Source organism: Erithacus rubecula (assembly GCF_903797595.1).
Source record: "Erithacus rubecula genome assembly, chromosome: 3".
Classification (NCBI taxonomy): domain Eukaryota; kingdom Metazoa; phylum Chordata; class Aves; order Passeriformes; family Muscicapidae; genus Erithacus; species Erithacus rubecula.
The window spans coordinates 46,750,391-46,778,028 of record NC_136689.1 but is presented as its reverse complement, the minus strand read 5'-3'; the positions used below and the strand labels follow the sequence as shown (position 1 = coordinate 46,778,028).

Genomic DNA, 27,638 nt, shown 5'->3' with positions numbered 1-27,638 from the left:
CACATTTCTGACAGTCATGCCAAGCAATTCCGTTACCATGGGCCTTCATCACATGAACAACTAGCTCACTTGTATTGGAATCAAAAGCAAACAGCTTTTTTAAGGAAAGGTCAATGTAAAGTTCTGGATATGTAGCTGGGGCTACCCAAAGAGAACAGAAACATCCCCGGGGCGGGCAGGATTGCTCAATAGTTTTTGTGTCAATTTGCAGGTTTTACAGGTAGGTTTGAGAGGAGTGAACAAAATTACTCCAGATGGATTGTTTTAACTCCTTTCTATACTATAACATGCATTTTAGATTTACAGGAGGTACAGCTTCTCATGGCAGCAACTGGAACTGTTGGGGATGCACCAAAGGGAGTAACTTCCTTGGCAAACTATCCATGTATGAAAACATGGCATCTCAGCTTACTATGCAGAACATACACCACAAGCTGTATACCACAGGAAGAAAGACGCTTATTTAGGAGAGGCTTGCAAAATCTTTACCTGACATCTGGCAAATACAACTATTCATATCTGGTGTAACAAAATAACCCCTACCCCAAAGATTTTCTGTCACCAGTGTATATGGCTTGTTCTGCTTTGCAGTTTTTGTATTCCCTTTTTTCAAAGTACTGAACTGCAGGAAGAAGCACAGGCACTGAGAATAGGTTTAATTTCTTAGATATGCAGAGGAATTTCATATTGCAGATAGTCAAGTAAAGTCATGACTTGTGCACCTAGATGAAGTTCATAGCTTTAATGGAACCTTTGACCTCCTATCCCAGATGTGTTTTTTTTCACTGAATTTAATCACAGAATTGTTAGGGTTGGATTGGACATCTGAAGATCATCCGGTCCAACACCCCTGCCAAGGCAGGGTCACCTAGAGCAGGTGACACAGGTTTTCCTCAATTTCCCTCAATGGAAAGAAGTTCTTGCTCCTGTTGAGGTGAAACTTCCGATGTTTTAGTTTATAGTCATTGCTCCTTGTCCTGTTGCTAGACACCATGAAAAGAGTCTGGTACCATTCTCTTGGCCCCTGCCTGGGAGAGATTTATCTGCATCAATGATATTCCCTCTCAGTCTTCTCCTCTCTAGGCTAAACAGGCTCAGCTCCTGCAGTCTCTCCTTATAAGAGATACTACAGATCCTTGGTTAGGAACATTCCAATCATGTTAAATGACAGGGTTTGAATTTCTTTCTTCTAATAGTTTCTTCTTACCTGCATCCTCTGAAACAGATCTTGGCTATTCTGAAGCAATATAGGAGATAATCTTGGCCCTGGCTTGTATTTTCATTTAGCAATTACAGAAGGGAACTTTTAAAGGGAACTGAAGCCAGTGCCACAAAGTGATGTGCCACTACCACTAACATGGCCTCCCTACAGGCAAAGAGTACTATAAGACATTTTGCAAAAAATCTACACAAACTGGAGTCCTTATTGCCCCACATATACAGGAGTGGTAAATGCAGATTTCACCAATGACAAAGCAATGCAATATTATAATGCATTATTCATGTTTTAATGTTTTTATTTTAGAAAGTGAACAAATCCTTAAAAAAAAAATAATTCTTGGCGTTAAAAAAAAAAGTAAACATAAATGAATGAAAAATTGCAATAACATAAAATAATTTTATCTAGTGAGACCCAAAAATTATTAAATATACTTCCACCACAGAGAAGTTTTACTTCATTATATTACCAGTCTCTTGATTAGGTATACAAGACAACACTTTCCAGTAATTACCTAGTCTTTAGAAGATCAATTTCAGGAATCACTGAATAATAAAATACATTGTGGACAAATACCACCTGGGAGGCAACCTAATATACATATGTCAACAAGGTACATCTTCATGAGGTATTACAGTACATGGGAACCATTCCCTTTACTTTCTAACAAATAAATTCTCCTGTCAGCAGCTCTGCCAGCAAGTCAGCCACAGACTCTGTTGCCAGATTCCAAACCAACTTCCTGCAGAGATTTTCTTTCTGCAACAGATCACACAAGTCAGGATGAACGAAGATGGGAGTAAAGTAAACAAATATTGTAAACAGGGAGGCTGAAAAGGTCATCCACTCTTGCAGGCGAGCACTAGAAGGCTTCAAATCAGACGTTTTAGCTTCGCAATAGCATTTAATACCTCCCCTAGCTTAAGCTTTGCTGTGAGTGGTGAAGTGAAAGCACGGGGCATGACAATCCCAAAAGTCATTTCCAAAAAAAAAGAAGTAATCTTATATTTAAACAAAGCACACTACAAAAACACTTAAGATGAGGCTGCTCCAGGGTAACCCATTTGTAGTATTAAACAGACTGTGGAGAGGAAATACTGAAGCAGTTTGCCCATGAAGTCTTCAGGCATACTTGTCATAGATTTAAACCAAAGAAAATCTCTTCCTAACATTCTTGTGCTTTCATCTCCAAATTTTTGTTGCCAAAAAAGGAGCTTTTACACATCTGATCCACACTGTCCTTTCCGGGAGAGCCAAAAAATAAATGCAGAGGAGCCCAACTGCAAGCTCTCAAGAGCTTAGCAGGATTTCCTTCTTTAGGGCTGCTATGAGACTGAGTTAAAAAATAATGAACCGTTTAGAGTTAACACAGTATTTAAGTTTTTCTTTTTTTTTTTTTTAAGGAACTAAGGAGAAAAAACATCTTTGGAATATTCAGGTTCTATGCAAAGGAACTTACCTTTTTTTCTTATTTGCTATACAATCGGTTTTTCACTGTCTTGTTTTTCTTCAGAGTCTTCATCAGAACCTGAAAAGGAAGACAGGAATGCTGTAGTTAAAAGATACAAAAGTTTTGTTTTTTTTTTAACAAATTAGTCTGAATGTGTTTCATTTCTTGGAATAGCATATCTGCCACATTTTGAAGATCAAATTGTACAGAAACTGAATAAATTTACTCTTTCCAGGCTGATTTTCCACTTGCTACCCCCAGAATAGACTTGGTTACCAAGTAACCAATGTCAAAGACAAAGCGTCACCCCATATAAAGAAGTGGCTCCAGGGTATGTCCTCAGACAGGTGTAGCTTCAAGAAAGACAAAAAGAGACAAATACGCTGAAAATTCCAACCAAGCTCATTTTAAATGTCACCTCCTAAAAGCAAAGATTTGTTTTAGGAAATATTGCCATATCAGCAGAGCAGTTTATTCCCTGCTGTATGATCACAGGGGATATTTTATCTCTAAAAACTTGTCAAATAAATATGTATGGCAAAATGACCAAAAATTGCTCTTAGAACAATCCATAGCTTGTCTTCTCAAAAAGAAATGCAGATTTTTGAAGAAAAAATTTAATTATGAGCTATTTTTACTTTACACTTTCCAGCAGTTTCACTTTGTGACTACCAGAGTGTGTTAGCTCAAATACATTAATCTGTCTACTTCTTTTGCATCTCACACCCATAAAGGGTGCTTAAAATGTACTTGGGAGTCATGGCAGACCTGAGAAAGAACCTGAGCTGTTACTGAATCCCACTGGGCAAGCTGAAAGGAATGGCACACCTTTAGTCGACATATGCATCCACAACACCTCACTGCACAAGAAACACTGACCCAGTCACAATATTTAGAAAAGCATGTTAGCTCCAGTTACCCTTCCTTCTTGCACTCTGTATTCTGCTGCTAAAAAAACCCCACAAAACTCAGGTTGAACAGCTGAGTCCAGTACAACACTTCCATTATTCCTCAAACAGACCCACAGTTTTAGCTAAAATCAATTTTCACCTTGAATCATTGGTTATACTCAACACTAATGCTCTGTGACCCCTAGACAGAGCTCAAAGTCATTCACTAAGCCAAGATGCTCAGCACAGAGAAACCAGATAGACATTACAATGAAAAATATCACCAACATGTATAATTCTATAATGCAAGATAGACAAACTTATCTGTAGCAATTAGCAAATATTTAATTATACTGCATCATATAGCACAGCTTTGCAGAGGAGGTTTACATTTTAGGGAAAAAAGACAGATACAGGATTTGAGGGTTCCCACTGCATTCTCAGGTAACTCAAATTGATTTGATCCATTACAAAATTACTTATTTCCTTGAAATGCTTGAGACACATTCTTGAATCTTGCAGTATTTCCATTTATTTTTTTACTTAATCGACTCATATCTCAAGTAGACAAAGCACATGATATGCAGAGTTAAGATGTACTTAACACTACCCCCTGATTTGATTTACCCAGAGAGGTGAGTTTTTAGAGAGAGAAGGCTTTTTCTTTCTGTTATGAGAAAAGAAAAGGAGATCTGATTAAAATTTCTGTTTGTCTTATAGCAGCTTCAGGTTCACTGTCTACCCTAAGACACTATAAAGCTCCAAGTTTAGGCTGGATTAAACAGTGCATTGCTTCATAAATGCTATTGCTGGCAGGTAAGAGATCAGAGTCACAGAACACCCTGTCCCAGTCTGGGGTTCCTCCTCTGCCCTGAGATCACCCCAGAGGGACACGAAGGGTGGTTCAAACCCTGGTTTTCTCCTGAAGCAGCCGAAGAGAGATTGCCGGAGACGGTTTTCTCTTTTTCCAAGGACTGTTTATTATTTCTTATCTTTGGGACCTTTTGCCTGGCCAGCAGCGGTCATCTCAGCCTGGCATCCATGGTGGAATCCGCCTGGTGAAGGCAGGGCTTATCTTATATAGTTAGTACTACGTATTACATGTTTACAAAATTTTACCAATACAATACAATTTTATTAAATGGTCCAGCCCTGACCCCATCCAATCCAAGAGTGCCAATGTGTCACCCAGCATGGATGACAGGGAGAAGAAGGAGGAAAAGGTGTCCACCCCCTAAATTCTCCATCTTGGCCACGTGTCCCTTATCATAAACATTCAAGAAAACCTATTTATCTACGTTCTAACAATCTAATTTACACTTCACTAATTTTGGCAGCTTGTTTCCATTCTTCTTGTGCTGACATCTTCCCCCAGGGGTTAGAATTCAGCACCTGTGACACCAGGGTCTCACTCAGAAGCCCTTGAGACCCTAGCCAGGGGGGTTTTGAGACCCCCAAGGAGGCCAGGGGTGCATCCTGGGTTCCTACACACCCCAAGCTGGAAGGGATCTGAAAGGATCACTGATGGCAGAAGCAAACCATAATTGCCTCCTTTCAGTTGTGGCGCCATTTTCTTTCAGACTTACCTTCTTTTTAGTCAGAATGTGACTTCAAATACACCAATCCCGTGCATTATAATTCATTTGGTAGGTAGTAACTAAACTGAGTTACTGAACAAACAAGAATCTAGCATTTTAAGATGATAAATACAGCTTTCATTTAAAAACAAGAATATCTTTTTTCCCTTCCCCTCTTGAAGGGCATGAAATATGCAGGAGTGTAAAGTGAATATGAAAAATCTTTCACGAAGCAAATTTAACTACCTGCTACAGACTCAGGAGGAGAATAGAACTGCCCATCAGAGAGGACTCCTGGATGAAGAAGAGCTGCTCGTTCTGAAGCATCCTGTGCTATCAAAAATCCTAAAAGAAAAAAAAAAATCTGAAAATAATTCCTCAATCCTAACACACAAAATCTTAAAGATCAAATACTGATGAAGAATCTTGAAGACTGATGTATTACATTAGCATTCCTAATCAGTTATTTCTTTAAATAAATATAATTTTAAAAGCATCAACAATTCAATTTAACACTTATGTCTTCTATTTAAATGCTGGCAGCTAAGGTGACACACACTAGCAAAACAGAGATATTGAACACATGAATTAAGGACTCTTTCCTCCTACTATGTGCAATTACATGATTAGGTTGCCATATCTACATTCATCAATAATCAATGGCTAACTAAAACTTCTGAAAAATATTTTTAATGATCAGTTAGGTGTAATGCATAACCAAATAAATTATTTTCTCTCTTTGCCACTATGACCCTACACTAACAGCTTGCTTTCACTGACCTGTGTCAACATACTCAGTTTTTGCAACCTTCATGAACTACTTGCATGTGTATGTATGGAATATTTTGTCTATGAATATTCAATATGAAAAGATGCAGAAGTCTCTGAACTGGTTTGATTTCTTCTCTATTTAGATAACACTGTGATGCAGCTGTATTTCCCCATTGCCTCATAAGATAAAAAATGTTACTCTAAGTTTCTTTTTCTTCAGGCAAACACCACTGTTCTCATTTAACCAACTTCTTTCTCAGACCAATGAAAAAGAGGGAAAGGATCAAAGTGGAAAGACTGCATTCAGAGCACATGAAAATGGAGGCATCCATGCCTATGTAATTTTTTTGATTTACCTAACAGATAAACATATCTTTCCAACAGAGTTTCAGACTGTATTTCAGGTAGTGATGCATAAATAACAGGTTGGCCGTATAACTCTCTCCTGATGTTGAAGCTCACATCTGTAAGTTTTCTTTCCCTCACCACTCAAGCAGTATTCTGTTCCCACTGAAACAGTGGATTTCCTGCATTTAGTTGAATATATTGAATGTCAGATGACCTGGTGCCTCATCTCAAAGGTTGAAATTCATACTTGTTCTGGTCTCATTCTGCCTGTGCATCACTCTCTACAACACTTCTTTGCTTTTCCCTTTCTACCTCAAAAGAAGAGTTAGTGACATTGAATGAGTTAGTGTGTCTACTCTTCCTAAAGGAGGAGCCGGACACTTTATGCATTATCCAAAAAGTAAACGTTTACAAGCCCAAGTCAGTTAAATTTTCATATCTCAAGCATACAAAATTAAATACATTCCCAACTGCTTGAAAAATTGCTGATTTGACCCTTCTAACTTTTAACTTTGCCTCCCTAAATTAATTCAAACCTCACTTCTTTGAAAGCATATGTTCCTTTCCCAAGAGGAAAAGATCATGCTATTTGATTTAATTTTTTCCACAGCTCTTCAAATTTTGGGAAGCTGAAAGAAGCATTCTTCTGCCAGCTAATATGAGATCAAATGTTGCCAACCGCAGGAAATATCACAAGCTTACTATTTTCTTCTTCAGCTTCTTGTGGTAACACTTTAAAGTCCAAGAACCAAGTTTCAATCCAGGCAAGTATGAAGGATATGATGGGCAGCACGTAGCCAAAAGCACCCTGTGAGAACAGCTAGAAAGAAAGAAAAACATTGCAAAAATTACTCTGAAGAATCTTGTTTTTAAGAAAACAAAGTAAAACAAACATTTGATTAGAATATATACCTGTGAAATAATTACTTTTGCTAATAAAAAGGCACTGGTCACTGCTGTTGTAAACTGAAAGAGACAGAACAGATAAACTAATAAATTGATTTAGCTTTTTATTTCTGCCATTATCTATGAGTGGCAACTTTAAATATTTACTGATAACCGCAATATCACATAGATTAATAAAATGTAACAAGTATGATACAATTAACTTAAAGTATTATTAAAAAAACCTTATAAGAGATAACTTTTAATACTAACATCTCCAAACATTGATTTCCACATAGCATTTATGTAGAGTCTAAACTGCCTGAGTTATGTAAATTGTTAAACTGCCTGAGTTACATAAATTGTGATCATACTATATAATGAAGATAGTGTACTTTATCCATCAAGTCCCTTTAAAAACCCCAACTGTTTATGTATTTGGGAAAAAAAGAAAACAGCAATCATTCCAAATGCTTTTCACTACTGTCTAAGTCAAATACCCATTTCAAACACCAAAACATCTTTGTGGGTGTAAATTGGAATAAATATTTTAATTCATTAAGTGGTATTTTGAAAAAATTTTTTTTGAAGATTTGATACTCCCTGATATATTTTTAAAATTGGCATGCTGGGTAAAATATCTAAACCTCCTCCCTCAAAAAAAAAAAAAAAATCAGTGAACAAGTACTGTTCCCATAAGCACAATTGGATCCAGCAATTCTTTAAAAAACAACAGAACCAACTTCTGTCAAGCACAGGTAGGATGTTGAGATTCAAGGCTTTGGCAAAATCTTCACTGAAGCTTTATGTATCTAATTATTTATTACCATGATGGGTTCACTCTCACCATCTCACAAAGGCATCAAGTTGGTGGGTTAAGAAATATTCTAAAGCTACACAACCAAGAGCAAGAACTTTTAAGAGGCATGATTTAAATATAAGCACAATTAGAGCAGTGGCTACTATTCTGTATGTGTTTATGCCATGCTAGTAACACAATCTATAAAAATCATGGCATGTAGTCTCAGAGTACTTAGCAAACTGCATGCTACTCACTTGAAGAAAGACACCAACATGTTCTACATGCACCTACCACAGTGTAAGGGGAAAAAGATCTGATTTAGAAAGCACTAAGCCAGCAATACACCTTTGGTATTACAACCTCCAGTATTGACTGGTGGAAGCAGGAATTTTTCACCAAATTTTGTATTCTTTGTCATCCACACCACATAGTTGCAATAAAGATACTGGTTCCAATCCACTCCAATCCAAATGTGGTTGCCTACAGTTCTTGAGAACTTCCTTTTAAAGAAGTGATGCATATTTAACCTGTAATATTGGAGCATGAAGCAATACAACTGCTAGTGTTCAATGGGTCACACCTAAAACTTTTTAAAGTAAGAATATGTGACTTAATGGACACCTGGATCTCTGGCACAATAATGCCAATTCTTGTGTTTGAAGAAGGTCCATTATTACAAATGCAAATATATTTCCAACATCAATTAACAAGTCTCAGGGGTAACAAGCAGTTAGGACTAGTCATCCATACTGGATTAAAAATAAATCTTCCATTTGCATTAACATGATACCTAATAAGAACCACCCCCACTGCACTAATAAATTCTTGCCTTTAGGCTGAAAATCTTCCAGAAAGCAAGTCTTGAATTTGTTACTGTACAACAAATTTTTAATATACACCATCAGGATGATTCTTAAGATACAAGCGTTAAGAGGCATCTAAATTTTGTCTGCTTGATCCATTCTAGGAAAAACTCCATTATGCTTGGCTACTACTCACAGCTATTGCCCACCAATGGCGTAGTCTGCACATTGCATATGCAAGTATTAACACCTTAAACCGAAAGACTGCCAGTAGCTATAGAGAGAGGAAAAAATACTGGTTGGTTAATTCAGAACACAGAACCACAATATTCTTAGCTCACCGAAAATACTAACTACTTACAAACTTAAGACAGTCTAAGTTCTGCTGCCAAGAAATAAATTTGAATGTGCCCTTATAAAACAGAAATAGAATGTAATTTCCCATTTGTAAAGCAAATGGCAACATTCACATGCCTACACAGGCTCAAATATGCAAGCATGTGCCATTCCACAAATAAGTTAGAAACATAAGAAACATAAGAAAGCTATGCAAAGTGTGTTCATGATCATTTTACCTGACTGGAATCTAAACAGTTAAATCTGGATGAGGTTAATCCAGCAAATACCCTAAACATCCCTGTGCATCTCAATGATTTTAGCACTGTGCTACTATACTCCTACTATTTAGTGAAATATTAACATTGCAACAATGTTCATCACAATCATTCTTTATGTAGTTGCCAACAATAGCAAGTCATTCTGTTTGGCAGTAGAAAAAAAAAAAAAAGTTACAGTATTTGTAAGCTAGAAAATTAAATCAGTAGCAGACAGATGAGATCTCTGAATCAGGGACCCCAAGCTTCAACTTCCCTGTTTATTTTTTGATAGTATATTGTCTCCAACTTGTTTTAAAACGTGTTCAGAATCGAAAAAGTGTGAAACCAATGCTTAAAAATGAAGAGAAATCAAAGACAGCCATGGCCAGAGGTATGATAAATCTATTTAATCTTATGCAAATATGTAGTAGAAACAGAGGAAATCCTATAAAAACCCACAAAAATTTTGCAAAATTTAAAGTTGTAGTCCCTTCTCAGGGAATACATGTCTGTTATTTTGCATTACATGTTCTTTATATTTGTTTCACCTACAGGATAAAGTAATTTCCAGAGCATCAACATTTATAGGTAACATTTTTTGCCTTCTGCAGTATGGTATATCATGGAGAACCTGCCAGCAAAACAATGAGAAAGGGAGAAAGAGCATAGCTTGTTAGCTTATAAATTTTTGAATCCAGTACGTAAGTTAACTTGACACAGCAGATGTCCAATGCAGAAGTAAGGATGGGTTTTCATTCCAGTTTCCAAGAGAGGTTCTGGATATGGTCATCAGTATAGAATGACTGATACCAAACCAAGTCATCACTGAAAGGCAAACAAGATCTGGTAGAATTAACAATAATGCCTTTAGAAGAAATGTAAAGAAACAGCTTTTGCTTGGGATGTGGAATGCAAAATGCATTGCAATTACAGAGCTACAGCTTTGCTTAAAGAAAGAAATTTCCTAATGCAATACAGTTCCTCTAATGTGCTTAAGGTACTTAAGCATAGTAAAGGAGAATCATACTCCAAGTCAGCTCTTTTTACTGTTTGAGTTATAAAACAGAGAACTCTGAAAAACCTGCCCTGTGCAGGCCACCAAGTCTCTCCTCAGTGCAGCCACCTTATGCCCAAGAAAGGACAAAAACGTTGGTTTAATCAAAATTATTTTAGAGCTGGAGGGCTATGGGTCTTGTCCTCTTAATGAATTACCTTAAATCACATCAAAGTTTTGACTTGGTTTTCCATTGGCTTTTCCATGCACCCCAAAGCTAAGGATGCAAATCAATAGATCCTAAGTATTTCAATCCACAGGCTCCATGATCCTGCTGCCACAGCAGGACTGGGCAACCCCTAGATGGGTGAAACTTGACTCTTCTGGTTTAAAGTATCAAGAAAAGATCAACCCTTTCAAAAGACAAATTAGGAAACATCTGTGGAAGGAGGATTGGGAGAACTATACCCTTGATGTTCCTTTTTCTTTTTTTAAGAACACTTACAAATATATCAAAATATGAAGAAGAGTAGTCATAATGTAGGACTTCTTTCTCTAAGGTAGTCTCAATGCCTCCTTTTACCTACAAAGGAAAAACAACACACACAGCTTCAGAAAACAAAATACACTCAAATATGAAGCGCAAAACTAGTAATTCCCTGCTGATACACAAAAAGATCATTAAACTAAATACAGAAAAGCTGTCTGGCAAGGATGATAATGTCAAGACTACTGTTGTTCTTTGTTTTTCAAGACTGCATAAACTTTTCAAAGTGAAAACATCTAGGATTATCATCTGGCCAAGGCAATCTACATTTCAGGCTTTCTCAAAATACAAACAAACAAGTTGAGGGAGGAATAAATTATCAAACATTAAGGTCTGTTACACAAACTCACAAAGCATTTTACCTCTTAAAAGGAGGATCAAAACAGCTGATGAAAAAGCCAACCATAACCCAGTACTAGTTAGTCACATGTTAGCATATAAGAAATAGAACAGAAACTGAATTCATACTTCAGATCTCTTCCTTATCAGCCCTCACACAATTTGTTAGGAAAGCTGAGCCAAAAGATCCACAGTAAAAAAGCAGAAGCTGCAACTACTAGACTAATCTCGCACAAATAACTAACAATCAAGTTTAATTCTTCCATTTGCTGATGAGATTCCAAATTACATCTTCCTTAGCCACCACGTTTCTTTCAGTGGAAGGATTCTACTGTTCAAACTGGCCTTGTAAGAAAATAATTTAAAGTGTCCTGGCTCAGAGAATGAGAGGAGATCTTAGTTGAAAATTAAAAACCTCAGTGTCCATTTCCTATTGTTTTTGATATGAACTTCCTCATTTAAGCACTGCATGAAATCATTACATAAAGCAACACCAACAGAAGGCTTTAATACTGAGTTTGACTACTGTCATCTTCGTAAGGAAAGGTGCTACCAAACCATGCCAACAACATAGGCTCACTATCTCAAAGCAATGCAGTCTACACACTTCCACACTTTTCCACCTATAATGCTGGACAGTGTTTTCCTGAGACTAGTCCCTCAACTCTGAATTTCTTCTATTTCTTCTCCTCTCCCTCTCCTCTATGGCTACCTAACAAACGACTTACTAAATATGGTTTTCCATTGGTTGCTCTACTGCATCAAGTGTGATTATTTGCTTCCAGCATAAATAAGGAAGATCAATTTTCCCCCTTCCAGGCTGTTAATCACTGTGTGGCTGTGTGAGCACCACCATGTTAACATAAGGATAAACACAGAACCATGGAATACCTGATTTTTGCTCAAAATGCCATGGAGCTACTCCGCGAAGCATTTAACAATAAACAGCACTACAACTAAGGAAACTGGATTATTATCAACAAAGTGAAAACAATGTTTACAGGAACTCTCATAGCAATTCTGACCCATTACCAATAATATACAGTCCTAACACAATGCTATTTTACTTCCCAGCAAACAAAGCAATTCAAAGAAAAACAGAACAAAAAATCTAAGCACATGTCAGATCCCAGACAGCAAATTTTAGCTTCTAATATAATTGATTTCCAATGACAAAAACCTGTTTTTGATTCTTGCTGACATGTGGCAGTATAGGACACCAGTTCACAATATGTTGTCCTGAAAATACAGCATTTTACAAAGAAAACTGCAGTCTTGAAGTCCCTTCATGCTGTAGCATTCATAATGAAACATCATGTGTTAGTACCATTTTCTATTCAGTCTTCGATGTTCTGAGAGCTCTTATGTGAGAATCTGTACTCTGAAACCTCAACAAGAGATATAAACCCACTCTGTTCCTCTAAGTCTACAAGCTGTTGAAAAACTGGCCTAAAAAAAAGCACTGCACCAGAACACTATGCTACATTTTTCCACCTAGAGAGAACACAGAAAGTGTAGTCCAAAAATTTCATCATTTAGCAAGCAAAATCTGCTTTCTCAAATTAAATCAGAATGAGTATTTTTTTACTGTATCAATAAACTAGCAAACAGTCAGTTCCTGAAGCTTCATAACATAAATTAATAAACAAGGCTATTTATCTAGTAAAGAAATGCTGTTAAAAGATATTTACTCAAGATCTTTCTTTCTAGAAAAAGGATTCTTCCCTAGTGCATCCTTTCTTAAATGCAAACCAGATTATAGCTTAAAACCCAGTTCAAGAACTAGGATGCTACTTATGAAATAACAACAAATGAGCTATCCTGTTGCTTTCTGGAAATTTTAGTAGAATAGCCTAATTTTCCAGGTTACAAATGCTGAAGTAAAAAGGTGGCAACTGTGGGAGTTTATGTTGTTTAAATACTCGGTGCCATTCATAATGTATAACACAGCACTTTTACATCAAAGAAAATACATCACAACAAAATAAAAGTTATGGCCATTGGAAGATCTTTCAGGGACTAAGACCTCAGTTAAATGTCACTGACTTAAAAGTTACTCAGACTGCAGAATCTCGAATCCTGTTAAAATTCACACTTCTTGCTAGATTCAGACATACAGTATAATTTTTGTTTATTTGATGCCTGAAGATTACACTGGATTTCCAAAGTTTTTGGTTTTTTTCAGCATGGTTTACAGACTACAGGAATGTCTAAAGGTTTCATAATAAGAAGATAAACACATATCTTAATGAATAAAAGTAGATGCAGTTCAGTAGCACTGTGTTCATGGAAGCTTGAAGCAAGAAAGCTGTTTAAACTTAAATAGATACAAATAACATAATTTTGGATAGAAAGAAGTAACTTATTAACCATCTCTGAAGTTAGTAAACACTTAGTATAACGTCTAAGGGTAGGTACTGAAAAGACAACTCACATTTAATTCTATTATCCACAGTAAGGTTATGAATAAGAGATCGAATGTAACAAACAAACAGAAAGTCCTTCTGACATCTGATATGCCTTTTTTCTCCCTGCCTTCATATGACTCAATCCTTGCGATCAGCTGCGTTGGGTTGATGGAGTGGACATCCCGCAAAGAAGGACAAGATTCCACACTGCTACTGTGAGCATTTTCTGCATCAGCTGGGATCTGATTCATCCTGTGTTTGCTTAGAGTGGTCTTCTTCCCGTTTCACCATCACTAGAAGGTTGATCCATACAGCAAGAATTTCTAAACAAACAAACAAAACCAAATCACATTAGCCACCAAGCCCCCATAATTCCATGATATATTTTCATCTTACAATGTCAGTTCTCTTTTTGCTAAACTGATGACTAAGAGAATTAGGCAACTAGGCCCTAGGAATTGTTTATAACACAGTACCAAATTCCTCTTCCTCTCTCAGAGGATTTGAGAAGCAAGAGAATTAATGTTCAATTAGGCCATTTGAAATAAGGAAGCACTGGCTTTGTACTGAAAACCCCCATGCTACATATGTAACCCCTGCTATATATATATGCTATATATAAACCCCCATGCCATGTACTAAACCCCCCATGCCTATATATCTAACAGCAGCCCATAGGAAAGTGTTTGGGATGAGATCTAAACCTCACATCAAGCCATCACCAATGGCCACACTACAAAATAAAATAAATGAAAAAGATAAGTAACACCTGAACCTCAAAAAAAAATTCATCTACATTGGCTAAAATATTTGTTTTGATGGGGCACTCAGTGCCAGTTACACAGGAAGCTGTTACTTCCAGTCTGGATAATTGCTAAACACAGCACAATATGGGAATGCAATTAGTACAGCCAGAATGAATTGTTTCAGAATGTGCTAGTTCAGCATCTATTTGCCTTGTGGGACACTCTGCAAAGGGAAAAGCATGGTCTTAAAATGCACTGGCTACTAGTCTTGTTCTGCCTGCTCATCCATGTTTGGACACATAGCAGGGCCTCTATCATCACTCTATGCATCAAAATGTTGTGATTCTTTAACTGGACACAGCTTGGCAGTGTTGGAATTCAAAATGTAAGGAATTCTCAGAACATTGGGCCCGTAAGTCAAAGTTTAAAATTAAACACAGTTAAGTAGAGATAGGTTTAGTTTTATAGTGTAAGATATAGAAAAAAAATAAAGATAACAAGAAGTTTTAGAGTGCACCAATCTAAGTTTATGTGTCCGAACAGGATTGGCTAAGAAAGGTCATACTGTAATTAGACACAATTTCTTAGTATTGGCTTAATAATGCAAATATCTTTGTTGGTAGTGTTTTATTGGTTAATAAATCATTAAAAGACCTTGTAACTGTAAGTCTTGTGACTTCTGAGCCATTCTATGAACATCTGTAAGACAAACTTACCCTTTCTGCCTATGTAGAAGAAAAATAAACCACACTTTCTAAATCAACTCAGAAGTCCTGTCTCTGCTTCATTCAGGAAGAGGAAAAAATCCCTACAAGAAGATGTAAGGTGGGAGCAATAAACCTGCACTTAAAAGATGTGAAGTAAGAGCAATAAATTCTCACCAATAAACACAGCAGCTTTTTGCACTGGTTGCAACAGATCTGCAAACTGATTAACCACAAAGTATGTGCTAAAGATTCTTTGCCAAAGTTTCTTTCATTAATTAAAAGTTCCTTGTACCTGAATGACATATACAGAGTTAGTTCATGGCAACTTGTTGGATATAAACTGTGCCATTAACTCCTTGCCCCAAGAGATAAGAATCTGTTTACCTCACACAGTCTCACCAGCAAATGGCTCTCTACAAGATGTAGGGGATTTGCAATGTTCTGTAGCTCTCTGACTTTTCTTTGCCAGAATTCCAATGATGTTTTTTCAAGCTATAGTGAGGATTGCATTAACTTGTCCCTGGCTACACCTGTATATCATGATAATGCTTCTGACCAGCTGTTCTGAAAGAGTCAGAAAAATAAAATCCTGCTTCCAGTATATCTCTTGAGTTATGTGTTTCTGAAAGTGTTTTTAAAGCTTAAAAAATTCCTGGCATTTCAGGCAAATAACAGTCTTATTGTTATTTGACTCATCATGAGTGCAGAATAGAATAGAGTATTCCGTTGAAAGGGACAGAAAACAATCACGTTATACAACTGCCTGACCACTTCAGGGCTGAACAAAAGTTTAAGTATGGCATTTTGGGCAATGCCCAAATGGCTCTTAAATATTGACAGGCTTGGGGCATTAACTCCTTTTCAATTAAAACTCTTCCATGGTTTGATAACACTCTTCGTAAAGAAATGTTACCTCAAGTCAAGTCTGACCCTGCTCTGATGGATGCAGCTTTCAGCCATTCCCACATGCCCTGGTACTGGGTAATACTGAGAAGAGATCAGCAACTGCCCTCTCCGCTTCACCACCTCAGGGAGCTCCAAAGAAAGTGTGGCCATCCCTCAGCCTCCTTCTCTCCAAACTAGATGAACCCTGTGTCTTCAGTGGCTTTACTTCTAGCTCTTCAATCAGCTCCACTGTCCTCCACTTTCACATATTTAAGGACCTTCACATACCTTTTAAATTTTGGGGCCTAGAAGTATACAGAGTACTCAAAATGAAGTTGCAGCAGCACTAAAGAGAGCGGGATGATCATTCCTTTTTACCAGCTGGTTGTGCTGTATTTGAAGGTTTGCCACTGCTAACTTTGAGCTTGCTGTCAGCCAGCATGGCAAGACTGACCCAACCACTCCTGTTGAAATTTGTACTTGTGGAAAGTACTGCTCTATCCCAGGTGCAGAGTTGGGCATTTGTTCTTGTCCAGTTTCATGCTCTTATTCCTTGAGAATGTGTCAACAGCACTTCCCACTTTAGCACCATCAGCAAACTTGTTAATAGTACATTTGACTCCTACCTCCAGATCACTGATAAAAACTTCGTGCAGAACTGGCCTCGGGATTGAGCCCTGAGGGACACCACTGGTGACTGGTCTCCAGCCAGGTATAGCCCCATTCTCTACAATCCTTTGAGCCCTGTCCTTTAGCCAGTTCTCCCAGCACACCATCTACCTGCTCACTTCACAGTCAGACTTGTCCAGAAGGATGCTGGGAAGTACAGTATCAAACATCTTAATAAAATCCAGGAGAACTATTAGGCAGATGAAATGACAAAACCTACAAGCATATTGAAGTCTCAAAACATTTAAGAGGGAAATAAAAACTTTTGAAATAAGAATTCACATTAGTATATTTGTGATATACCTTCTTCTCCCTCCCCCTGATTTCAAAAGATGAAAGATTTTAATGGAGAGGCTTTTTTGTTTTCTTTCTTCATAACTGCATATATTTGCTCAACTACCACTAAAACATTTAGTTAAGTTTTCTGTGCTGATCTATTCAAAGTTATAGACAACAGCGGCATATTTTTCCCAGAAAGAAAGTCCCTGAAGCTTGTGTCTGTTTAAATTAAAGGTGTGTTTTGCCTTTTTTATTTTTCAAACACTTAATCGTTATAGTCATACCTCAAGCTTCCAGAGAATTAAATTCTCAAACTTTCTAGTGAAATACAGATTTTACACTTATCAATTATATTAACTAGTATAATAAGCGAAAAGTAAAGAAATTAAAATTATCAAGCTTAGGACTGCAGTCCTTCCCTGCCCTCAAAATCTTTATTAGACTTTAGCAATACATGGTTAGAGCTTGCCCATTATTTCAAGCTGCATTTTCAATTAATGCCATTATTTTCCTTCATACTGACATAAGCAGCTGGCACACACTGCATGTGTCAATTTTACACATATCTTAGAGATGCAACATCAGAATGCTACTTCTTTTTTCTATGCTTCTTCTACCCCTATTCTTCCAGTTTATTGTCCTTAGTTTAAATTATTTTTGTTTACTATATTACTGCATCATACACGAGCAACAGCACCATGTATGATACATTTTTCTTCCCAAGGGAAAAGAAAAAAACACACAGCAGAATTTAACTGAGAACAGACAACAGACATGAGCAAAAAAAAAAAAAAAAAAATCTTACTCAAAGGCTATCAGCAAAATCTAAACCTAAAGTGTTGCATGGAGGCAATTTGGAAAGGCAATGCTAATGTTAATTTAATTTAAAACATTAGAGAAATTATATTTGCATAAAGTAACTAGGCACACAATGTAACATTGTGCCATAACTACACAATGAAACATACTGAATACCTAGAATACTTATTATGTGTTGTGACAACACTAAATACGGCCCAAAAAATTCCCACCATAAACAGCTTTTCTGTGTATGTTAAAAAAAAATCTGAAAATATTTCTTCTTTCCAATGAGCAAAATAGGATGACGTGGCCAATATAGAGGTCAAGATGCTCAAGTATTGTGAAAACAACAGGGTACTAGAAAAGCTGACACTGAAAGACCAGCAACTTTTACCCATAACAAAAAACAAAAACAAAATAACTCCCAACCCTTCCCCCACAAAAACCTCCAGCATTTCCTCTCTAAAATCTTTCCTCAAATAAAACATGCAAGTTCTTTACAGTTCTTTACCAAAGGAGTTGTTTTCTGGTAAAAGGGCTGACATTGCTGCTTATGCTACCTGCTATTCTGTAGGACCTATCTACACGGCACAGATAAACTCAAAATTTCTCATAAAAACAGAGCTTAATACAGTAATTTGTATTGTAACATTAACATTCAAATATTTAAGTTATACTTAAAGACAGTTTCAGACAATTTAACACACCTAAAGGAAAATGGTCTTGAACCATTGTTTGTTCTGTCACCATCCTGAAGCTCAACTTCATTATTAATCATAGACACAAATTGCCCTAGTCAATACCTTGGACAGAATATACAATTATCTATAAAGACTCCATATTGGAAGTCAAATAATCTGAGAGTTTCTGGTATGAAGCTGTATTAACCTGCAGGAATATTAGCAGAATAGTGTGTTTTCTGATAGTACCAGCACACACCCTGATTAAGAGCCAACACAGATAAAACCAATACCTATGAAGATGAAGAAATGCTGATTGTAAATTGGGGGGGGGAAAAAATCCCAAAAAGCTGGAGACTGGCTCCAAAGCTTACCTGGACACAGTTATTAGAGTTTTCCACTATAAATGAACAAAAACCCACTCTGCTGACATACTCCATCCCTCTTCTGTTTAAATAACTGCAAGAACTAATTTTCCTGAAATCTGCTTGCAATAGATACAATACATGTGACCTCCTGATACTCATTGCTCTTGTACCTGAAGGAGAACTGAAATCCCCTCCAAGCTGCACTCATTCTGTGGCTGTAACACTTGCCTCAGAAGCATTTTAATGTTTCAATGAATTTAAAAACACCCACCGAAGCACTGTTCTATTCAAAACAAATGTTCCTTAGTGAACATGAATGGATATTTTAAAAATCCCAAAACACCAACAAAAAACCCCAAACCTGGGCCAGACACTTTAATCAAAGTGAGACTGAAAAACTCAAACTGATGCACACCCACAAAACTCCCTGAACATAAGCAGAAGATACTGTAGAGTGCTTTGGCAATACTCCAGCTTTTCAATTAGGCAACACAGCAGGTATTACAAGTTACACATTTAAAGACTGGGAAGGTTTCCCACTGGAGGGGCAGGGCAACACTTAGCAGCATACTGGAGGGAGCTCCTTACAAAGAGTTTGGCTTTAGCTGGGTATTCAGAACTAGAGTACACCTGCTTTACCTCGAAGTAACAGCTCTTACTATAGGTAACTTGTCCCTGTAAAAACAAAACCAAAACAATAAACCACCAGTTTCCTTGAGAAAAATGTTTCCCCAATCTCCTATGCTCCAATGGTGACCTAGCAAAAGTACTAGAGACTAGAGTAAGTGCACACATTTGTACTGAATAATACTTTTCTCAGACCATTGCAAGAAGGTGAAAAAGAGAAAGAAAAAAAAAACAAACAAACAAACTTTTTTTTTTTTTTTTACGTTAGTAGAGCATCCAAGGAAACAGCAGTGTCACCTTTCTCTATCCCAAGAGTGAGACTCATAGATTCAGGAAGTCAAATCAAAGTGATCCAACCTTGGAGTAGTTTTCCATGCAGTGGAAGAATCCCTGTTACTGAGCCATGTCCTGCAAAACACTATTGTCCTTTTCCAAACACTTCATTTCTTACTCGATAAGAATTGAGAAAAATGGCAGAGTAAACAGTTTGTAAATTTGGCATTAGCATTGTCCTTCCTTCCTTTCATCTCCATCATCACTTCCCCTCTGGACTCATTAACAAAATATCCCAGACTTTTACTTTTAAAATTAGCTCAAACCAGAATGAATGGGCCATACAGGGATCGAACCTGTGCCCTAGCATTATTAGAACCATGCTCTAAACAACTGAGCTAACATGCAATTATATTCTATTTTAATACTAAAAACTAACAAAAAGGACGCACAATAACATGTTCCAAAGGTCTACCTCTGATCCCAGCTGCAATCAACATACTTTAGCATTGCAAACTACAAAACCGAATTCTGTGCACGTTATCACTGTTAGGTCCTTAAAATACAGAGAGAGAAAGTATTCCAGTTATAGAACTGACAACATATAATCCCATTTACAACCTATACATTCCAACTGATAGTACTCACTTCATAGAATCAGAGAATGCTATGGATAGGAATGGACCTTCCATCCAGACCATCCAGCCCCAAGTCTTATTTAATGAATTATCAAACCAAAACTATAGCTTTCTTAAAAATAACATAACCCTTTCTTTTCATTTAAATGCTTTGGACTAATCTTGCCAAAGACCTGAAAATACATCAGGATTTTGACATTTAAAACAGTGAGCTCCCCACAGTCATATTAGTACATGTATACAGTACTTTTGTATGTTTATGTATACATGCACATTCCAGTCACAAGCAATACCTACATGCAATAAAAAAATATAAAGAAAAAAACTGCTAATGATTCTTGCAAAAGCAGGGAGGAAAAGGTGAGTATAAAGGGGAAGTGATACAAAAATAAGAGAAAGACAGTTTAAAAACCTCCAGAGAATCTGGTAGTATCTCTTCATATCTGCTACCTTCTCTCTGAAGCTGACTTTGTAGCCCACTCAACATCAGCTCACAGAAATGAAGATTTCACGGCATACTGTCTCCATTAAACACTAAATAAGCAATAAGGGTTTAATATCCATTCAGTTTCTCAGAGTTAACTGTGGGCAAAAGAAACCATTTAGATATTAAAAGCATATCTATTTTATCACATCTGCATTTCTGTAAGTACAAAACAATTTTTTAAAGTACAAGTACAATTTTTAAAGACATCAATCACCTCACTGATTGCCTCAAACATCAAGTATGATACTGGTTTATAACACTGACTACTCCTACATGTTTGTTTGGTTTTTTCCCAAATCAACAACAAAAATATGCCCCAAGGCTGCTAGCCAGATACTAGCTGGACAAGAAAAGCTATTCTTTTGCTAGCACAGAACTGTGGGACTCTTCTTGAAATAGCTCAGGCATTTTATGCATTAGTAAGAAACACTCAGGATTCTGTCACTCCCTCAAAAACCACCAAATTGTACAAAAATTTATTCCAGGCAAACAATCCCTAACAATTCTTCAGCGTTCTTAAAGAAAACAACATTTCAAGAAACTGGCATCCATTTCAGAACAGGATAAAGTTTTGAATTTTTCACTCTTAACTCCTCTTTTTTACAGATCTTGAAGGTGCTTCAAAAAAAGGAAGTTCCAGGTTTTACATTTTAGCTCTATATTTCTTCTTAAAGGACATCGTAAGGAAACAATTACTTAGTCCAAGCAGCAAGTTCTAGCAAAGACCTACATCTGAAGCTTCAGAAGAAAATACTTCTTTTAATACACCTCCACATAATTTATCTAATTTTTCTGTCAGTGCAAAATAGAAATTAACTCCTGATGGCTGAAGTCATGCTATTTTATTTAAGTTCAGCTGATAACTGAGTAGCTGAACTTAATATGAAAAACATAACATCATTAGAAGATACTCAGTTGGTTCTAAGACTATTTTTTTTAATTTTTCATTTTTAATTCTACTCCTAGCTGAATTTAAGACAGTAAGGCAGGGAGGTAATGTACAAGTTGTCTTTTAACACAGTTGCTAATGATTCCAAATTAAAGACAGATATCTAGCACTTACAGTTAAATTAAAAAGGTTTAACAAACAACAAATCTGTGATGCTTCAAAATGACTCATCTGAGTTGCTGGATACTGTTGCCTAACCATGAGAAATCCCAGTCCCTGCTGTTACGAGTGTGATTTACCATTACCATGTCATCAGTACCTTCTGCAAAATCACTGGCAATATTGTGCATGGTGACTTAAATCACTGAGGGAAACCCACTAGTTGTGCTTACTAGAAATTATGTTTGGCCCGGTAAAACACTTAAACAAAGATGTTATAATAACTGTATGTTTAGCTAGGATGCTCTGACAAAGTTCAAAATGTTAAAGTCTAAATACATTCTTTCTTATGAATGAAGGCCTAGAACAATTGTGCTAAACTCACTTTGAAAAAATAATGGCTAAACACTTGAGAATTTATGAAAACTAGATCACATTTAGACCACATCAAGACAACCACACGCAAGCCCAAATGCACCAAAAAGAATGCCTAACCCATCTGAACTGAGTTTAGTATTTCACAAATTTCAGTGTTAGTAAAAGGTCATATATTTATTTCTCAAGACATCAACTCCATGGAAAGCAACAGTCATCCTGAAAAAGTCTAACACATGAATAACAAAAAATACTTAAAATTATGGATTTGTGCCACAACAAGAGGATCACTGGTGCATTTTATGCAAAGCAACTGGCCCTGAACACCATGAACAATCAAACAAAACCAAATCACTCTGAATCTGGCCTACTTAAAACTGCAAAGCTGATGAAAAACATCTGCTAAAAATAGTAGCACCCTACAGACTTATAAATAGAAATGAGCCTTCTCAAACATTGGCTTCACTAACAACGCCCCAAAACACTGATTTCCAGCACAAAATGACAACTTTCATAGCAATTAATATTCAACACAATATATATAATATGTAGATCTTATATAAACCAAAATGACAAATGTGCATGGCAAAAAGTATTGACAACATTGTGCAAAAATGCAGTGATGGTTTTACACCTTTAAGCACACAAACAAGATTTAAAAACAACCAAACAACCTCTTTAAACAAGCTTAGTCTTTGTGGTGAGTATTTTCCAGGTTAAAGTCGACCACTGTGTCTACTTACACCTGACTACAGCGAATTGGGAAATGCTGAGTGTTAGCACTCCATCAATGAGTAACTTGAACTGCTTCTGGAGACCAAATGTTGCGGGTTTAACCAGCTCTCTCTGCAGACGTACCAGCGTCACCCTCAACACGGATTAAAAACACTGCACTTCAGCAATTTAAATTCGGATGCTTAACGCAGGCAGTCCCTCTCCCAAGCTCCCTAAACTCTGCCCGATGCTAAAATTAACCCTCAGCACAACATTTTCCCGCGATGGAAGTCGGGCGTTCGCAGGGCCCAGCTCGCTTACACCGTTACCAGCAGGACAAACAGGTCGCCGTTATCTGCGAGGATGGATTTGCTGGGCTAGGATCGCAAGGAGAGAGGAAAAGCAAACCTCCTCTAGGCCCGGCAGCAGAAGGAGAGGCGCAGGGCATGCGGGAGAGGCGGCCCTACCCACTGAGCATCCCCCCAGCGCCGCAGGCACACCCTCCCCAGAGAGGGATCCCCTTCCCAGAAACTGACCGCCGCTCCGCCCACCTCCCGGCACGTGATCGCCTTCCTCCTCCTTCCTCCTCTTCCTCTCCCAGCCCCCCCCCCCCCCCGCCCCAGCAGGGCAGCAGGCTGCGTACCGAGGGGTACAAACCAACGCCCACTCCGGAGAAAGAGGCGGCGCCGGCAGAGAAGGAAGAGGGGAAAGGGAAGGGAGGGAAGGAAAAGGAAGGGAGGGCCGGGTCGGGCCGCACTGGCGACCCCTCCGCCCCTCTGCTAGCAACACGCCCCGCATCCCTCTCGGTCTATTCCCCGTCGCGTTCCCCTCGCTCCGAGAAAGGGACCAGCGAGCTCACCGCGACGTGCCGCTTCGGCCCTGCAGAGACCTCCCCGCTGAACCGGGCAGCGCTGCAGGCCACGGGGACGGACGGGGCGGGGCCGGCGGCAGGGGGCGGGCCGCCCTGCCCGCCCGTGGTGATAGGGCTCGGGGGGGACAGGCAGCGCTGGGGGTAGGGCCCCGACGGAGCCAACGGGGGCGGCCCACAGGGTAAGGCTCTTGTCTTTGAGCATCAACACCCCGAAGTTATAGTGGAGCCGTCGTAACGAGCAGAGGGACTGGTTAACTGTCGTTCGCCTGGATTCCACTTGTGTCTTGTCATAGCACAGTCTTTATCTTTGCAGGCATTAGCACCAGAATCACAGAGAATTATGAGTTGGAAAGGAGCCTTAAAGGATCACTGAGCCCAACTCCCGGCCCTTCAACAAGAGTCACACGTGCCCAAGAGTATTGTCAAATGCTTCTTGAACTCTGTCAGGCTTGGTGCTGTGACCACTTCCCTGGAGAACCTGTTCCAGCACCCAAACCCCACACTCTGGAGAAAGAATTTTTTTCTTATATCTAACCTAAACCACCTCTAACACAACTTCAGGTCATTCTCTTGGGTCTTGCCACTGGTCACCACAGAGAAGGGATCTAGACATGATTGCTATCATTGTGAAAATGTAACAGAAAATCAATCAACCAGCCACTGAAGTAAACAATTCACTCCTTTGGGAAGCATGGTCTCCAACCTCATTGAAGCCCACAGCTTGTCAAATGCTTACATATGGTGTAAGGTTTCTCTGGGGTTCAATGTTGCAGACTAGATCCACCTCTTTTGACAAGAAATGGGTGTCACAGGGAAACAATGGAAGAAAGGTGAAAAACAACTAGGTCCAGGAAATATCAAGATGAACATCACTTGCTCCACTCTGCTTTGCTTGCTCCACTAGAGCCCAGCGTCTTCATGGATATCCCTGCAGAGTAGCTACAGCAAGGTGGTGCTGGGAGTTAGAACCTGGAGTTAGAACACTGACAGAAATAAATGCTCTAAGAATTTATTATTTAAAAAGGCACTATGGTAAATTATAGCTGAGGTGAATTGCTTAATCTTTGTTTCACAAACCCAGAAATCACAATACAATGTCTTCTTCAGTATTTCCTCTCATTAATATGAAAGAGGAGGAATTTCTCTAGGGGTGAGGAATACCTTGCGAGATGCAAGATACCTTTTTTTTTTTTTTGGCTAATCATTTTTTCTCAATCTAACTTTGGAAATACAATCACTTTATGCACTTTAATGCTTTTTGCTCATGTTTGTTTATTTTGATTATCTGTGTTTGGTTTGGTTTGTTTTACTTTTTGCAGTTATTGTGCTAAAAATCACCTCAGGCTTTCAGCGAGGTAACTGGTTTTATGAATCACTGTTATTTTTCATGAAAATGCAAAGAGAAAGACTTGGATCTCAGTTGTCAGTCTGTCACTGTTTAATACATTGCAAACCAAAGGCAGCAATCCTCTGTCACAGCATGTTTTGAAATAAATATAGCTTGGAATAAAATGTGGTTGAAATTTAGAAGAGATTAGCAGCATAATTTGTGATAACACATGAACAGCCACTATTATTGAGGCCTCATCTGTAGTTCTGAAATTATATGAAAAAATGAGTATTATGTAATGAAAATATAGAGAAAAAAAATGAAAAAATAGAGGCTAGAATTCAGATAACTAAAGCCTATGCAAGTTCTGTGTAACCATTAACATCATGAGGAAAGCAGAACCCTCAGTATTCCTGCATATTCCTGACTGAATGGTTTGTTGGAATCCAATTTTAAAAAATACTATATATTTGATAGTTATAACTAGCTGATGCTCGTATCTCAGTGAAATGTGACTATCAGATCTGATAGCCATATATGCTCACAGAACCAGCTAGCTTGCTGGTTGATGGGAAAATGGAGATCTGAATGCAAGAAAAGGCAATTAGATTGTAGCTCTTCCATTTTGTAGTTATGCTGCAATAGACACAGGATTAGAAGAAGAACAAAAAAATCCCCAAACCTAATTTCATTAAAACCTAGGTGTTATAGAAATTTTGGATATCTCCATTAGGTATATTGGCACCAATCAGTAACGATACCTGGTAGCTCCAGCCAAGTGCCTGAAAACAGTGACAATTGAAAAAGAAATCCCTGGGCAAATACCCTTACCCTACCGTGTAAGCTCCCCATCCATTATGTGACTGTCTGGAGCAGCAGCCATGTTAGAGGCTGTAGTATTATCACCCTTTGTTGTTTTTTTTTACCAAGTGATTGCATTTTTACATCTTCTCAGGTTGGTTTCAGTGAGGGTTTCAGCCAGTTCTCTATTCCATGTTGTAATAGTGTTGTTACAGTTCATATACCATAATTTAGGGGCTGTCCACTCTGGCTACTAATTTTAACTAATAATTAAACTGCCAGCTTTGTTCTGTTCTAACTATTACTAACGTTCAGATTGTTAGCTCCAGGTTTCACTGCAATACATCTGTGACATATGCAACATAGCCATAGTGTTCAGCTAAGATTTACTCACAGCATAACAATTATGTCAAGAAAGTACTTTGCTACTTTCAAATAATATAAAATTTTCAGCATCAAAAGTAAAGTACCACTGAAATCAATAGAAAAAACACCTTTTGAAAATAATTTGTATCTGCTAGTACAATTTGACTCTGTCTTCAATCTTCTTGTCCTCTTAACAGCCCATCAGTATCTAGAATACTGGTGAGACCTGGCAGAGTTTAAGCTATTGAGAGGTGGCATATTAGGGAAAGGACCTATTGGCTTTAAGGGAAAGGCATGATGAAATTATGGAAGAGAGGGGTCAAACCTAGAAGAGATGAAAAATACCTGTCTTCAGATAAAGAACTGGTATTTTAAGACCTGTCAGAATAATGTTTTAGTCTCTGCCTCCTAGGTAGCCTATCTCCTCTCTTCTCCTAGCTTTTTCAAAATACCACCATACAGAATCTCAGTGAGGAAGAAAAAACCTGTGTTCTACAGGGTGTGTGTAGGTGGATCTTGATGGGTGAAGAACTGTTTCAGTTCCTACTGCAATGGCAGCACATCTTGCATTAATCAAGGAAATTCAAGTAGTGTATGCTGAGTAGGCTTTATGAAGCTGTACTAAACCCAGTCAGTAATTAAATAAAATAATTAAAGCACAATATGCTAAGGCTATTGTGCAGCGACTAGGGGAGTTCAAGGAGATCCATTGCTCCGACCCAGAATGCCACAATATTCCCAGAGAGAGCGTCCCACAAGGGACAGCCTTCTAAAGGGGTGTTCTGGCAGGTCTCCTAGCCACCAGATAAGCATCAGCAAGCTGCAGCCTGTGGCCACAAGTGATCAAATCTCACTGGTTTCAGCTCAGTGATTTCAGCTCTTCTTGCAAGGCTATCTCAGGCTGACTCAGGGACAGACAGAAGTGTCGTATGGCAAATTCCACAGAGGTAGCCTTTATCATCCAGCAGCTCTGTGAAGGGGGCCAGGGATGACAGGTCCCTGTCTGAACAGGGCAGAAGCTGGGATTTATATGGGGGAAAGCAAGGGTGGTAGCAAAGGGGAAAGACCAATGGGTTATATTAACATGGGTACTAAGGCATGGTGGGGTAACTGAAGCCTTTGGGACAGCTCATGATAAGGGAGAATGTGCCTAAGTAAGGGACATCTCTCCAGGAGGGTTGAAATGAACTAGTCACAGCACGTTCAAGGGACACCCCTCCAGGGCAGGGCCATGGACAGAGCTGTGGCTGGCCTATTGACCTCCACAACCAAGAACTTTGAGAGTCAAAATACATCATTGTGTATCACACAGAGTATTATTACTGGGTGCCCTAATTTCAGTTT

The 27,638-nt window shown here is 38.2% G+C and overlaps 1 protein-coding gene across 6 annotated transcripts; it reads right to left on the bottom strand.

Annotated features, from left to right (window-relative positions):
• Positions 1–1,665: 1,665 nt before the first annotated feature.
• STARD3NL (STARD3 N-terminal like) lies at positions 1,666–23,863 on the bottom strand. 6 transcript variants are annotated; one of them, XM_079302685.1, is made up of 8 exons: positions 23,584–23,863; positions 13,656–13,952; positions 10,841–10,918; positions 8,942–9,019; positions 7,168–7,221; positions 6,958–7,075; positions 5,383–5,481; positions 1,666–2,747 (listed from the first exon to the last, which is right to left on the bottom strand). In XM_079302685.1, exons 2-8 carry the CDS (start codon positions 13,878–13,880, stop codon positions 2,695–2,697), a joined length of 705 nt encoding a protein of 234 aa, XP_079158811.1. In that variant the 5' UTR covers positions 13,881–13,952; positions 23,584–23,863; the 3' UTR covers positions 1,666–2,694. The 6 variants fall into 6 exon arrangements, with proteins under 6 accessions (XP_079158811.1, XP_079158809.1, XP_079158810.1 ...); XM_079302683.1 differs by having other exon boundaries at positions 23,570–23,694; XM_079302684.1 differs by lacking the exon at positions 23,584–23,863 and adding an exon at positions 23,256–23,453.
• Positions 23,864–27,638: the final 3,775 nt, after the last annotated feature.

Excerpts from the sequence above, each read along its gene's own strand:
- STARD3NL (XM_079302685.1), bottom strand. The coding sequence starts at position 13,880 with ATGAATCAGATCCCAGCTGATGCAGAAAATGCTCACAGTAGCAGTGTG. Across the intron at positions 7,076-7,167 it reads CAAAAGTAATTATTTCACAG|CTGTTCTCACAGGGTGCTTT; the intron begins GTATATATTCTA and ends CTTTCTTTCTAG. Across the intron at positions 5,482-6,957 it reads AGAAGCTGAAGAAGAAAATA|GATTTTTGATAGCACAGGAT; the intron begins GTAAGCTTGTGA and ends TTTTTCTTTTAG.